The sequence below is a fragment of the Hyperoodon ampullatus genome (assembly GCF_949752795.1).
Source record: "Hyperoodon ampullatus genome assembly, chromosome: 7".
Lineage (NCBI taxonomy): Eukaryota > Metazoa > Chordata > Mammalia > Artiodactyla > Ziphiidae > Hyperoodon > Hyperoodon ampullatus.
The window spans coordinates 105,997,167-106,012,534 of record NC_136920.1 but is presented as its reverse complement, the minus strand read 5'-3'; the positions used below and the strand labels follow the sequence as shown (position 1 = coordinate 106,012,534).

General features: G+C 38.6%; 1 protein-coding gene across 1 annotated transcript; it reads right to left on the bottom strand.

The window, feature by feature from the left end:
• Nucleotides 1-320: 320 nt before the first annotated feature.
• SLN (sarcolipin) lies at nt 321-4,153 on the bottom strand (the record flags this gene model as incomplete). Its single annotated transcript, XM_079709118.1, has 2 exons — nt 4,070-4,153; nt 321-490 (listed from the first exon to the last, which is right to left on the bottom strand). Exon 2 carries the CDS (start codon nt 414-416, stop codon nt 321-323), a length of 96 nt encoding a protein of 31 aa, XP_079565244.1. The 5' UTR covers nt 417-490; nt 4,070-4,153.
• Nucleotides 4,154-15,368: the final 11,215 nt, after the last annotated feature.

Below are 15,368 nucleotides of genomic sequence, written 5' to 3'. Positions count from 1 at the left end.
GAAACATACCAGGGGCTTGTTAGAATTCTATGTCATCACGAATCCAGTTTACTTTTAACCTTGTGGCTTGTCTGACACATTTGCAGTAAGAGTTGGGGAATAAATCTAATGCTCCCTGGCAAACACTTGGCAGCCATTGAGAGCAGCATCTTTAGAGATCACACAATCAATCCTAGCATTGGGGGCAGCCCAAATATTGTGTGAGCAGGTCAGAAGTGCCGTGGGGTGCCAGAAAAGGCATCCCATGACAGCAGTGGGATCTCAGCGCATACAGAAGACAGTTCTGGAGTGTTGCAGGCAATTCCAGGAGCTGTGGTATCTCAGTACTGATAGGATCTCACAAGGAGCCATATAAGGATAACTGTAATCAGGACAACGGTGAAGTTGAGACACAGCTCCCTGGTGGATCGTTCCATTCTCAGAGCAGCTTGGTGAGAACTGATGCCAGACTTCTGAAGGCACACAAAAGACCTCCGCTTGTCCTTACCTCCTAACCGAAAGTAACAAAGAAAACATAAGAAATTAGTGAGCATTCTTTCCTCAAAGGAAACAGAAGCATTATGGAAGAGGAACGTGTTGGCTGAATTGTGTCCACCCTAAATTCACATGTTGAAATCCTAACCCCCAGTATCTTGGAATCTGACTATATATTTTTCATTTTTTTATTGAGGAATGTGACTATATTTGGAGATAGTGTCTTTCAAGAGGTAATTAAGCTAAAATGAGGTCATTAAATGGGTCCTAATCCAATATGACTGGTTTCCTTAAAAGAAGAAGAGATTAGGACATAGACATGTACAGAGCGAAGACCATGTGAAGACACAGGGAGAAGATGGTCATATGCAAGCCAAGGAGAGAGGCCCCAGAAGAAATCAGCCCTGCCAATACTTTAATCTCAGATTTCTAGCCTCCAGACTGTCTTTGGACTAGAGCTGTTACTCTTCCCTGGGTCTCCAGCCTCCCACCGACCCTGCAGATTTTGGACTTGCCAGCCTCCACAATCACATGAGCCAATTATATCACACACACATGCACACATACACCATATTGGTTCTGTTTCTCTGAAGAACCCTGACTTATACAGAGAGCCTGGCTTTTTTTCCTTATATCAAAACGACCAACATAGTCCTCATTATATTGTTGCTTTGACGAAATAAAAAATATTCCATTTTTCTCTCTCCAATTTCTGTGTGTGTGTGTGTCTGTGTGTGTGATTGCTTTGCTAACTTAGAGTACCAGCAAGCAAGGTCACCAAAACAGAAAAAATGTGGTTTAGTATTGTTCTTGCTTTGAATTACATATAGAAATAGGATACCATAATTTTTCAGGTTTCAGGCTGACCTAACTTTGTCTAACCCTGTGAAAGCATGAACTAGTTCAACAGCTGCTTGGCCTCTTAAAAAAGCCCTGCATTGAGCACAGAGCTTACTGGGGTCAACCAAAAGTCCCTCACATAACAGGCACTCAGTCCAAAGAGCAAGTGTAAACCCCATGGGTACTTATATTTCAACAAGGGCTTGTGCCAGCTATTTTTAGTCAAGTCCAGGATGTGCTATTTTGTAAACACTTCAAAAAGCAAGAGTGGTATCTTTATAGTCTGTACAGGTAGTACATGCAGGAAACCATACTTTGAGAACATAAAAGTATTGCCTCCAGTGATGTGGCATAATTGGCACTGTGTATATGCAAACCAAATGAAATTAAAGATTAAAGATAAAATTTTAAATATTTAGGACAAAAGTCTACTATGGAGTGAAAAATTTAGGGGGAAAGAGCGTTTTGTTTATTTGCTAAGAGTGGAAGTTCAGGGGGCAAGAAATGTTGTTAGCAAGATTTTGGCCTGAATGGTATTTTTAACCATCTAACCTGACTGAATTATTAATTGTAATTACTGTATTTGTTATATTAGTGTACCAAATTATTAATTGTATAAACCAGCTGAATAATCCTTTTTCATATTATGTAACTGTTGGTATAACAACACAAGTTCAAATAAGATGATATCAACCAGTAGGTTGTTGAATCTTGGTTTAAAATATGACCAATGATAACTGATTTATGTTTCATTTTCCTTTTAATTCTTATTCATATTTTTGCCCTCCACATGAAGGACATAGTAAATTTCCAATGAAAATCTTTACAAAAATTTGTTTGAAGGAGAAAGTAAAGAGAAGAAAATGAAGTATAAAGGAAGTAGAGAGAATGTGTGGAATGTACACAAGAGCAGAGGGGAATAAGAAGGTAAGGAGCTTAGGGGTAAAGGAATCTAAAGACGCTAAAGCAGATTCTTCCTTATGAATTTATTAATAAAATTGAACCCTGATTAAAACACAAATTTGTTTGGATAAGTTCTGAAGAAATACAGAGATATGCAAAAAATATGCATCCCTATTTATAATGATCAAAACAACCCAATTCAGGGAGGACAAAATAACCATCTCACCAAATCTTATTAGATTAAAGCTCTTAAGTAAAGGGAATCATGGATAGTGGCCCAACAAGAACATACTCAGAAAAGGTTGCTGAAAGTTGTCCACAGCTTTGTTAATGTGACCTTCACAACAACTCTGTGAACTTTACAACTCAGGCAAGTTTTGTCTTGATTTTTCTCTCTCCCAAGATTATAGCTGAGAAAATGACTTTTAGAGAGATGTTAAGTTGTTTCTGTAATGACACATAGGAAGTTACAGGCAGAACTAGAACTGGCAGACTGGAGATAGTTGCTGGAATTGTGGTTACTCCGTAGGAGTGATTACATGAATGAGTTATTACTGCAAATAACTGTCCTGGCTAGTGTAAATTTTTGACCTTTGGGAAAACAATTTGACATTTTTTTATTAAGGTTGATAACACTCATTCCCTTTTATCCAGCTATTTCACTGCTGCTCTAGAAACTCATGCACATATATACCTGGATACATATACAAGAATGTTCATAGCAACATTTTCATATTATTCCTAAGCTGGAAACAACTCAAATGTTCATCAACAATAGAATGGATATGAATTGTGGTATAGTCATACACTGGAATGCTATAGAGCAAAGAAAATATATGAACTACAGCAACACATAATCAGATGGGTGGATTTCACAAACATAACTACTGGGCAAAAGAAGAATTTACAAAAAGAAACACAGAATGTGATTCCATTTCTACAAAGCCAAAAACAGGAAACTTAATTATATTGTTTAGGAATGCAGAGATGATAAAACTATAAAGAAAAGCATGGATAAGATTATCTCAGCAATTAAGATAATGATTACCTATGGTGGGGCAAAAGGGGAAGGTGATGAAGAATGGACTTCTGGGGTTCTCCAATGATCTATTTCTTGGCCTGGGTGATATTTATATAGGTGTTGCCTTAAAATGATTGTTCAAACAGTATGTATTATACACTTTTCACAATTTTTTCAATAGTCTCTGAATTGACAGGCTACCCATAACACTTATTTATTTCCTATGGTTTACCTCTTACTATTTCTTGCACTTTGATGGTGAACGTAAACATCTGTTTTTTTATGTATATTTTTAAAATAATAAAGCACAACATTAAGGTGAGAATTTCTAATGAATCCAATTCAATCAACACATATGCTAACTGTAGGGGGTGGACTCTACTTTCACACACATTTATACCAAAGTTAGGTAAAACCTCAGATCAGCGATCTTCCATTTTTCTGCTGTTAACCTGCAAAGACAATTTTGGCTTCATTTTGAATCTTTCCTGAAGTCAAGATCACACCATATGATCTAAAGTGATTGCCATATGGTGAAATAAAGAACTCTGAATAAATTGTTTGACATTGACTTTCTTTGAATGGAGACTTTGAAAACATGGAAGACATACTTTATGATATGGAAAAAATTTTTTAATTGGGAGGGAGAAAATGCATAAGGTAAAAAGAGGAAAACAAGAATCAATAATATTCACTTTCTACTTTAAGAAATACTGTGTACAATAGGCATTGCCTATTTTATTAAGAAATGTAAATATTCCTCTGCTTTTCTCATTTGCAACTTGTACACATATACACACTGTATGCTAAGCTTAAAAATCCTGCTGTTACCTGAACAGGGTCAAGGACACACTGGGCTGCAGTAGGCTTCTTCTCTCTCTCTCCAACGTGGGCTCCAACTCCTGCTCGTCTCCCAGGCTGTCTGGACTCCTGGGCTCTGGGCAGGGCCTAAAGTAGTCTGAGGGAGGTGGTAATCACTGTGATGTCACCGATGAAACATCTTGAAGGAACAACCTCCGAAGGTTGGAGGCTATTTGTGTTTAGGGGGACATGGAAATGTGTTAACTAAGGCTGCCTTGGCTGCCAATTTGTATTAAAAGCCCAGGGACTTAAAATCTTTTCTTTCCAGTTGACTTTTGGTACAATTGGTGTAGGTTTTTTTTTTTTTTTGTGGTACGCGGGCCTCTCACTGTTGTGGCCTCTCCCGTTGCGGAGCACAGGCTCCGGATGCGCAGGCTCAGCAGCCATGGCTCACGGGCCCAGCCGCTCCGCGGCATATGGGATCCTCCCAGACCGGGGCACGAACCCGTATCCCCTGCATCGGCAGGCGGACTCTCAACCACTGCGCCACCAGGGAGGCCCTGGTGTAGGTTTTAAACTCATCTTTTACATCTTCATGAGTATCTCTAACATGTTTAAAACATCGTAAACCGAGGGTGACAGACTAATATTAACAAATCTTTGCTGCATTTGGCTGCCCCCCACCCCCACTCAGCATATGAGGGTGTAAAAATGTGACTTCATTTAACCACACATATTTTCAGCTTTTTGAAGTGTAAAGAATTCTCTGCTTTGCACATGCACACCCCAACCACACACACACACCAGAATTCAACAGACATCTTTTACCTCCTTCAAAATTGACTTTAGTCCAAGGGGTGAAAACTATCTCCCCAGTCACCTGTTCCACATAACTTTCCAACTAAGCTGTATGTTGCAAGTTACACATTAATATACAGTTTCATCTGAAACAGCTGTGGAAGCCATGGTATATATATCTCTGTCAATATACTAATACAGCAGTAAACCCATACTGCAAAATTCAGTCATTTGGATAGAGAGGGGGTAGCAGGAGAACTGGTCAAAACTAGTGAAAAACATGAGTTATAGGATATATCTGAAAGAAATGAAACTGTATAACTTTCAAATATAAACATTAACTACAACTAGACTACTAAAATGAGTTTGTAATCAACTTTTCAGGTGTCTGGAGGTAAATGGAGCCTCTGAAGTGTTTAACTGAACTTGAAAACCTATCAATTAAACATGACCTTAGCAGTTGTGCTTGTTCATCAGATTCTTTCTTTACAGATAATAGAACAAACCTCCCCTCTGAACTCCCAGTTAGGGTCAATCAAAATAATACATTCCCAGAAGACATAAACAAAATTCCCTATTTAGTTGTGTTCATAGCCAAAACTTTCCCCATCGTTTCTCAAGCACTAGAAATGTTACTAAAGGAAAGACTTTCCGTTTCATTTCTTCATTTTGATATAAACCTAATGATGGGGAATCTTAATATAACATTCTGTTGTCACATGCCTTGTAAAGAGACAGCTTGCTGAAGTGACAGGTAGTATATAGTAATTATAGTGCAGTCAAACACTGGCAAATTCCTTGAATGTAGTCAGATTTCTGTCTTTTGCTTCCAAGCACTTGCCAGAATGTCTCAAATGCTAGGAATATTTTCCTACTCACTAAGCCACACCCATCCCTTTTTTAACCATTCAAAATTATTTTTTGTCCAATTAAAAAGTTATATATTTATTGTAAAAAATTTGAAAATGTAAAAGTATAAAGAAAATTTAATATCACCACCCAAATGGAAAAAAAAACCTTTATATTACTTTTTATTCATATTTGAGGTTGCATAGACACAATCTCAAATTCACAAGATATTTTCGGTAAAAGAATCTGATTCTTGAAAAATCTTTACCTTTTTTAATTCTTATAGAATCAAATTACTCATACTGTACCATGTGTTGGTATTGAATTTATGGGACAAGCATTTATTTTGTATATGTTGGAATAGGAATTAACTCTACAATATTTAAAATGTTAAATACAATGGGGAAATATTAACATATCACAAAACAGCTCAACAATACTGTCAATTTAGTTGAATTGGTCAATTTCAATGACCAATGAAATGTAACTTGAAGGATAAATCCATGAGTCAGTTTAGTTGTTTGTTTGGTTGTCCCATTTAAGTTTATCTAGCATTATACCAGGGACTGTAGTGCCTGGTGCATCGAAAAATTCCCAGATAGAGACTTCAGAAACTTCTTGACATTAGTGGTTTATTCTGTGATATCATAAGAGAGTGGGATAACACTGAGAATTTAGCTGGTTGTCAGTCTGACATAACCCTCTCCTGAAGAATATGCAAGCCATCCAAAGTCACATGACAACTATTCAAAGGCCTAAGGTAGAGTTTAACCCTGAGGATCTGTAAGTCCATTAAAACAAACAAACAAACAAACAAACAAACTCACTACCAAAGCAAATTTGTCTCTTTAAATTAACTTAATTCTGCTGGTATTTTCTTTTCTGTGAGCAATTCCCATGACAACATCCATATCAACTTTCAAGGGGCTGCTCTCCCCATCAGCAGGAGGGCATACTAAATTCCTAATCTTTGATATTATTTCTATGCCTATCAATCCAGAATTTAGACAAAGGCCTTTTGTTAAGAAAACAACATTCACATTGACATTGGTATTTAAGAGCTAACTGACATTTATCTCCTCCCACCCCATATGGTATATACATTCTTAAGTGTAAAATATTATACCCTTTGAAAATCAGTGGTGATTTCTTATGCCTGATTAAGAGCTAAACCAACTTGTTTAATTTATTCCTAATTTTCATCCAGCTTTTTACTTTGGGAAGCAAAAAGTGAAGACCTCATGTCAGTCGATGAATGCAACAAGTCTCTGACACAATGGGAGAATTCAGTAAGGCCTTGATGAATGGCGATAAGCTCTAAGCACATGACAGTAATGAGTATGATGATTATGGTGCCTCTCTCACCTTCACACCTTCACGTACAACTAGTCATGCAGCTGCACAGAAACAGCTTTCTACTATTCTGTCATTATCCTAATAACATGAGTACAAACCCAGAGAAAGAGGAAACTATATTTCCTTTTTTTTTTTTTTTTTTTTGGCTGCGTTGGGTCTTCGTTGCTGCGCGGGCTTTCTCTAGTTGCAGCGAGTGGAGGTCTAGTCTTAGTTATGGTTCATGGGCTTCTCATTGCAGTGGCTTCTCTTGTTGTGGAGCACGGGCTCAAGGCATGCAGGCTTCAGTAGTTGTGGCACGTGGGCTCTAGAGCACAGGCTCAGTAGCTGTGGTATACGGGCTTAGTTGCTGGGCATGTGGGATCTTCCTGGGCCAGAGATCAAACCCATGTCCCCTGCACTGGCAGGCGGAGTCTTTTTTTTTTTAAGTCTGGATTTAAAAAAAATAATAAATTTATTTATTTTGGGCTGTGTTGGGTCTTTTTTGTTGCGCCCGGGCTTTCTCTACTTGTGGTGAGCAGGGTCTACTCTTTGTTGCAGTGTGCGTGCTTCTCACTGCGGTGGCTTCTCTTGTTGCGGAGCACGGACTCTAGGCACGTGGGCTTCAGTAGTTGTGGTGCATGGACTCACTAGTTGTGGCTCGCGGGCTCTAGAGCGCAGGCTCAGTAGTTGTGGTGCATGGGCTTAGTTGCTCCACGACATGTGGGATCTTCCCGGACCAGGGCTCGAACCCATGTTCCCTGCCTTGGCAGGCAGATTCTTAACCACTGCACCACCAGGGAAGTCCCAAAACCATATTTCTTGAAGCTCTCTCCATGTCCTTGAAAAACTAATGATTATTATTTGTATTTTTAACCACTTGTGGCACATGTGTGATTTCTGTCTCACTAACTGAATTTTAATTTCAAAGGCAGGGATAGTTTCCTGTATTTCTTTTGTTTCTCTAACTGTGCATCAAACTGGTGACGAATCATAACAGATGCTCTAGAATATATAGAAAAGGGCTCAGTTTGAGCCTCTATCACATCACATCTCCTAATGAGATCCGGACATGTCTGAGCATGCCAGGCAAACCTGAGTAGGGGAAATTGAGGTCAGCATCAAATCTACTTGTAAAAGGACCTAGAAGCCACCTGGGAGATAAAACTCCTCTGAAGGGAAGTGATCAAGAAGACACACGTGGTTCAGCAACAGGGAGAATAGTTAGTTATTCCACTGGCTGGCACATAACACATTCACTGTGTTAGTCTAGGTCCTGTGAGAAGCAAGATGCCAAGATGGGACTAAATGTGCAAAAGAAAAATGTATTGGGGGAAATGTCTGTGAGAGAAAATATGAAGAGAGTAGGGGAACTGAGACAGTCATCAAACAGCAAGAGAAAGAGGGGAAAAAACAAAGAGAGATTGGGTAGAAGCATCTTAGACTATAATTCAGTCCCAAGGAAAGTTTGACAAGGCTGTTAGGAAACCTCATATCAAAGCCATCTGTCAGAGGTGACCGATGTCTCTCAGGATGCCAACTTCATATTACTCCCATGCTCAGTTCTTGACTGAAAACAGCCAGGGAAGCATGGCCTCTGTGCAAACGTGGTTATGATTTCAGAGCGCAGCAACTGGAGTCCACCTCAATTGTGGTTCAGTCACATGTGAAAGACACATTCTATGGCCACCATACTCACATACTACCCACCCTACTTCCTTACAGCTTGATGTCTGGGTCCTAGGGGAAGAGAGACCTATGGATAAAAACTCTATAACTTGTGACAATTAACTTCAACAGTGTAGAACACTGAAAGGGACAAAGAGTTTCTCCCTCTACTTGTGCAATCTCTTGGACCTCAGTGCATCCATGGAACCAGCAATGTAATGTTCTTCCACTGAAGTGTCATGGAGCCTAGCAGAAGCAGAAATACTGATCAAGACTTCCTTGCAGTTTATAATAAGCTGTGCAGTCCTTAGTTGCAGATGGCAGCAGAGAAGAGCTTGAGCTAAAGGGCAAGAAAATGGCAGACACTATGTGGTAGCCAACAGTATGTGTTCATGAGCACATGTCAACCACACCCTAAAGCTGCTAGAAATAATCAGGAGAAACATTACAGGGGCATGCAGTCTTGCATAATAAGTGGGAGCAAGAGCCAGAAAAATACGTATTAGTCCTGTTTATAATAACCCATTTAAGTCCTGGATTGGTGAGGTGACACCTGTTAACATCATTTGACTTGGAACCAATTAAATTCCTCTTCTCTGGAGCAAGTATATTTCTGCTCTATAATAAGATTCTGCAAGCAAACAGCTTTCTCTCTGCCCATTAAACATAGCTGCCTAAGGGGGGAAAAAAAAAAGGAGCAGCCAAAAATGTGTTTACTACTAGGCTAATACCACCTGCCCTCAAAACACACCAAGATTTCAGATTGGTTTTGTTATTTTTCTGATGGAAAATAAAAATTCAGCAGTCTTTTGATGTGCTGTTACTGAAAAGTTCAGGGATATTCTAGCCAGACACACCCACTTGAAACATTCTGTTCCTTAGCAAATTTTATCAAGAGTATTTTCACTGAATCTCTCTTGAGAATCTGTCAGTCACAATAACACAATTGCAGTTACAGTAAGAATAATATAGATCAGACAAAATTGCTTGTTGTTCTCTGTGAATAAGTTCATTTGGCTTTAGCCTTTGGCTATTAAAGCAGAGAGAAGAGAGTCATGAAGAATCATGAAAATCTCTCTCTGCTCTCTGTGAATGTAAAGAGAAAACAAAATTGCCTAGTTGCAGTAATGTAGAAGATTAGCTGGATGCAAGATACAGGCTAGGTTTCCGTTCAGATGAGGGATATGCTATCTCTGAGGGTAATTGGGCACTTGTTCTACAGCCTGGGGAGTAACCTAACCTTCTACGCTTTTACAGTAAGTGAATGTAGAGTTGCCAGGGCCTAGTATTCTGGGAATTTGGGCAGCTTATCTGGGAGAGATGGTTCAGGCCTACTCTCCTTAGCTTGTATTTTGTTGCTTCTTGCTCCCATTTGCCAGCATAGAACAGAAAAGGAGGTCTCCACACTTCAGGCCAATTATATCTGTGTCTTCATGGGGGTACACATTTTGTGCTAACAAACTAACCTTTTCTTCTTCTATTGTACCTCTCTTTTGCTAGATGTTACAGCACTCACCAGGCACTTACATGTCAACCACTCCTACCGAGTACCAACACAAGCACAAGAAATCCCTGTGCTACCTTCTCTACGAGCAATCGCATGTGCCAAGAAACACCACTGCTTGCCTTGGATATTGACCTTACTTATAAGACATGTTTCCTCTGCAGCCACCTCTGCTGAGTACCACAGCTATTGACTATTGAAGGTAACAAACTTACAATTACTTCCAGAGCAAAATGAGGCATTGGGGTGAGGAAGTGTGTCTCTTTCTATGTGTTACAACCTGTTGAGGAATACCAAAGGAATACTTCTCACTCTCACTCCAGTATCTTCCCAGACATAAGTTCATGGGGAAGTTCAGCCAGGGAATACATAATAGTAGGTATCTTTTTATTTCAGACTCAATTCTTCCCTTCACTACTAAGATTTGATACTACGCCAAAATGTCATTCTCTTAGGATGAATTCTCTCTCAGGAGGGGCCTAAGTTCCAAAAATAAATCAGCTTCTATCAGGCTTGCTCCATCAGTAAATAAAACATGCATTCATATATCTTGAAGTGTATCAGTAGACACAGTTTAGGCACAAGTTGAAGTCCTACCACATCAGTGCCCTTAGACAGGTAGTGCAGAATGTTGTGCTTTCTACCAATTATCTTCTCATTGGAGTCAGAGTAAAAATTGGGTTCTCTGCACTACAGATAGAAAACATATCATTTCTTATTTCAGTAGTTTCCTGTAGCTCCCAGATTAGGTTCAAATCTTCAGCTGCAGAGGTAAGGCTTTACCATGATCTAGCTTCTAAACTCCCTGACCGCCTCTGCAGCAATCCCAAAACTGCAGTTCCTCAGATGTTCTCTCCATGTGTGCATAAGCCATTCCCTTTGATTATACCATCCTTTTCCCCTTTCCTCAACACCAACCACCTTTGTTTGATGATTAATAACAGTACTTGATTCAAGTGTCACATTCCCTAATCCTCAAGGTTGGGATGGATGAACCTCTGTGATCTATGTAGCCCTAGGCACTATTTATTTCACTGGTATTGTCAACACTAACATTTCTCTCCATCTCCCCTCCTTAACAACAAGGATTTTATCTCTTACCCATGTAGACCCAGTGGGTAGGCATGCAGTGCATGCAATGTAGCGGGCATTCCATAAAAGTTTGTTAAATAAATATATGTATGAATATCAAGTAATTAATTAATAACTGTTCACATCTGGAGAGTCATAGGCAAATAAATGTTGTAAAAATAAAATGCTCAAGGGATCAATTCAAGAAGAAGACATAACAATTGTAAATATTTATGCACCCAACATAGGAGTACCTCAATACATAAGACAAATGCTAACAGCCATAAAAGGAGAAATGCACAGTAACACAATCATAGTAGGGGACACGAACACCCCACTTTCACCAATGGACAGATCATGAAAAATGAAAATAAATAAGGAAACACAAGCTTTAAATGACACATTTTACAAGATGGACTTAATTGATATTTATAGGACATTCCATCCAAAAAAACAGAATACAATTTCTTCTCAAGTGCTCATGGAACATTCTCCAGCACAGATCATATCCTAGGTCACAAATCAAGCCTCAGTGAATTTAAGAAAATTGAAATCATATCAAGCATCTTTTCCAAGCACAACGCTATGAGACTAGATATCAATTATAAGAAAAAAATCTGTAAAAAAAAAAACACATGGAGGCTCAACAATACACTACTAAATAACCAAGAGATCACTGAAGAAATCAAAAAATACCTAGAAACAAATGACAATGAAAACAAAATGACCCAAAACCTGTGGGATGCAGCAAAAGCAGTTCTAAGAGGGAAGTTTATAGCAATACAATCCTACCTTAAGAAACAAGAAAAATCTCAAATAAACAACCTAACCTTACACCTTAAGCAAACAGAAAAAAAAGAACAAAACAAACCTCCAATGTTAGCAGAAGGAAAGAAATCATAAAGATCAGAGCAGAAATAAATGAAAAAGAAATGAAGGAAAAAATAGCAAAGATCAAAAAAACTAAAAGCTGGTTCTTTCAGAAGATAAACAAAATTGATAAACCATTAGCCAGACTCTTCAAGAAAAAAAAAGGGAGAAGACTCAAATTAACATAATTAGAAATGAAGAAGGAGAATTAACAACTGACACTGCAGATATACAAAGGATCATGAGAGATTACTACAAGCAACTATATGTCAATAAAATGGACAATATGGAAGAAATGGACAAATTCTTAGAAAAGCACAACCTTCTGAGACTGAACAAAGAAGAAATAGAAACTGAATAGTCCAATCACAAGCACTGAAATTGAAACTGTGATTAAAAATCTTCCAACAAACAAAAGCCCAGGACCAGATGGAATCACAGGTGAATTCTATCAAACATTTAGAGAAGAGCTAACACCTATCCTTCTCAAACAAAATATTTTGAGAATAGTTTATTCCAAAATACAGCAGAGGGAGGAACACTCCCAAACTCATTTTACAAGGACAACATCACCCTGATACCAAAACCAGAAAAACATGTCACAAAGAAAGAAAACTATAGGTCAATATCATTGATGAACATAGATGCAAAAATCCTCAACAAAATACTAGCAAGCAGGATCAAACAGCACATTAAAAGGATCATACACCATGATCAAGTGGCGTTTATCCCAGGAATGCAAGGATTCTTCAGTATACACAAATCAATCAATGTGATACACCATATTAACAAATTGATGGATAAAACCCATATGATAACCTCAATAGATGCAGAAAAAGCTTTTGACAAAATTCAACACTGATTTGTAATAAAAACTCTGCAGAAAGTAGTCATATAGCGCACCTACCTCAACATAATAAAGGCCATATATTACAAAGCCACAGCCAATGTCATTCTCAATAGTGAAAAACTGAAACCATTTCCTCTAAGATCAGGAAAAGACAAGACTGCCCACTCTCACCACTATTATTCAACATAGTTTTGAAAGTTTAACCACAGCAATCAGAGAAGAAAAAGAAAGAAAAGGAATCCAAACTGGAAAAGAAGTAAAACTGTCTCTGTTTGCATCCTAAAGATTTGGTAAAGTAGCAGGATACAAAATTAGTGCACAGAAATCTCTTGCATACTTATACACTAATGAAGAAAAATCTGAAAGAGAAATTAAGGAAATATTCCCATTTACCATTGCAACAAAAAAAAGGAATAAACCTACCTAAGGAGACCAAAAGCCTGTATGCAGAACACTATAAGACACTGATGAAAGAAATTAAAGATGATATAGAGAGGTGGAGAGATATACCATGCTCTTGGAGTGGAAGAATCAATATTGTGAAAATGACTATGTTACCCAAAGCAATCTACAGATTCAATGCAATCCTTATCAAACTACCAATGGGGGCTTCCCTGCTTACGCAGTAGTTGAGAGTCCACCTGCCAATGCAGGGGACACGGATTCGTGCCCTGGTCTGGGAAGATCCCACATGCCATGGAGCAGCTGGGCCCATGAGCCATGGTTGCTGAGCCTGTGGGTCCAGAGCCTGTGCTCTGCAATGGGAGAGACCACAACAGTGAGAGGCCCATGTACCACAAAAAACAACAACAAAAAAACTACCAATGGCATTTTTCACAGAACTACAACAAAACATTTCACAATTTGTATGGAAACACAAAAGACCCCAAATAGCCAAAGGAATCTTGAGAAAGAAAAACGGAGCTGGAGGAATCAGTCTCCCTGACCTCAGACTACATTACAAAGCTACAGTAATCAAGACAGTATGGCACTGGCACAAAAACAGAAAGATAGATCAATGGAACAGGATAGAAAGCCCAGAGATAAACCCACACACATATGGTCACCTTATCTTTGATAAAGGAGTCAAGAATCTACAGTGGAGAAAAGACAGCCTCTTCAATAAGTGGTGCTGGGAAAACTGGGCAGGGACATGTAAAAGTATGAGATTAGATCACTCCCTAACACCATACACAAAAATAAACTCAAAATGGGTTAAAGACCTAAATGTAAGGCCAGACACTATAAAACTCTTAGAGGAAAACATAGGTAGAACACTCTGTGACATAAATCACAGCAAGATCCTTTTGACCCACCTCCTAGAGAAATGGAAATAAAGACAAAAATAAACACATGGGACCTAATGAAACTCAAAAGCTTTTGCACAGCAAGGGAAACCATAAACAAGATGAAAAGACAACCCTCAGAATGGGAAAAAATACTTGCAAATGAAGCAACTGACAAAGGATTAATCTCCAAAACATACAAGCAACTCATGCAGCTCGATATCAAAAAAACAAACAACCCAATCCAAAATGGGCAGAAGATTTAAATAGACATTTTTCCAAAGAAGATATACAGATTGCCAACAGACACATGAAAGAATGCTCAACATCATTAATCATTCGAGAAATGCAAATCGAAACTATGAGATACCATCTCACACCAGTCAGAATGGCCATCATCAAAAAATCTACAAACAATAAATGCTGGAGAGGGTGTGGAGAAAAGGGAACCCTCCTGTACTGTTGGTGGGAATGTAAATTGATACAGCCACTATGGAGAAAAGTATGGAAGTTCCTTAAAAATCTAAAAATAGAACTAGCATATGGCCCAGCAATCCCACTACTGGGCATATACCCTGAGAAAACCATAATTCAAAAAGAGTCATGTACCAAAATGTCCATTGCACCTCTATTTACAATAGCCAGGACATGGAAGCAACCTAAGTGTCCATCAACAGATGAATGGGTAAAGAAGATGTGGCACATATATACAATGGAATATTACTCAGCCATAAAAAAAAAAACGAAATTGAGTTATTTGTAGTGATGTGGATGGACCTAGAGTCTGTCATACAGAGTGCAGTAAGTCAGGAAGAGAAAAACAAATACTGTATGCTAACACATATATATGGAATCTAAAAAAAATTTTTTTTTAAGTTCTGATGAACGTAGAGGCAGGACAGGAATAAAGATGCAAAGGTAGAGAACAGACTTGAGGACACAGGGAGGGGGAAGGGTAAGCTGGGATGAAGTGGGAGAGTGACATGGACTTAAATATACTACCAAATGTAAAATAGATAGCTAGTGGGAAGCAGCCACATAGCACAGGGAGATCAGCTCGATGCTTTGTGACCACTTAGAGGGGTGGGAGAGGAAGCGTGG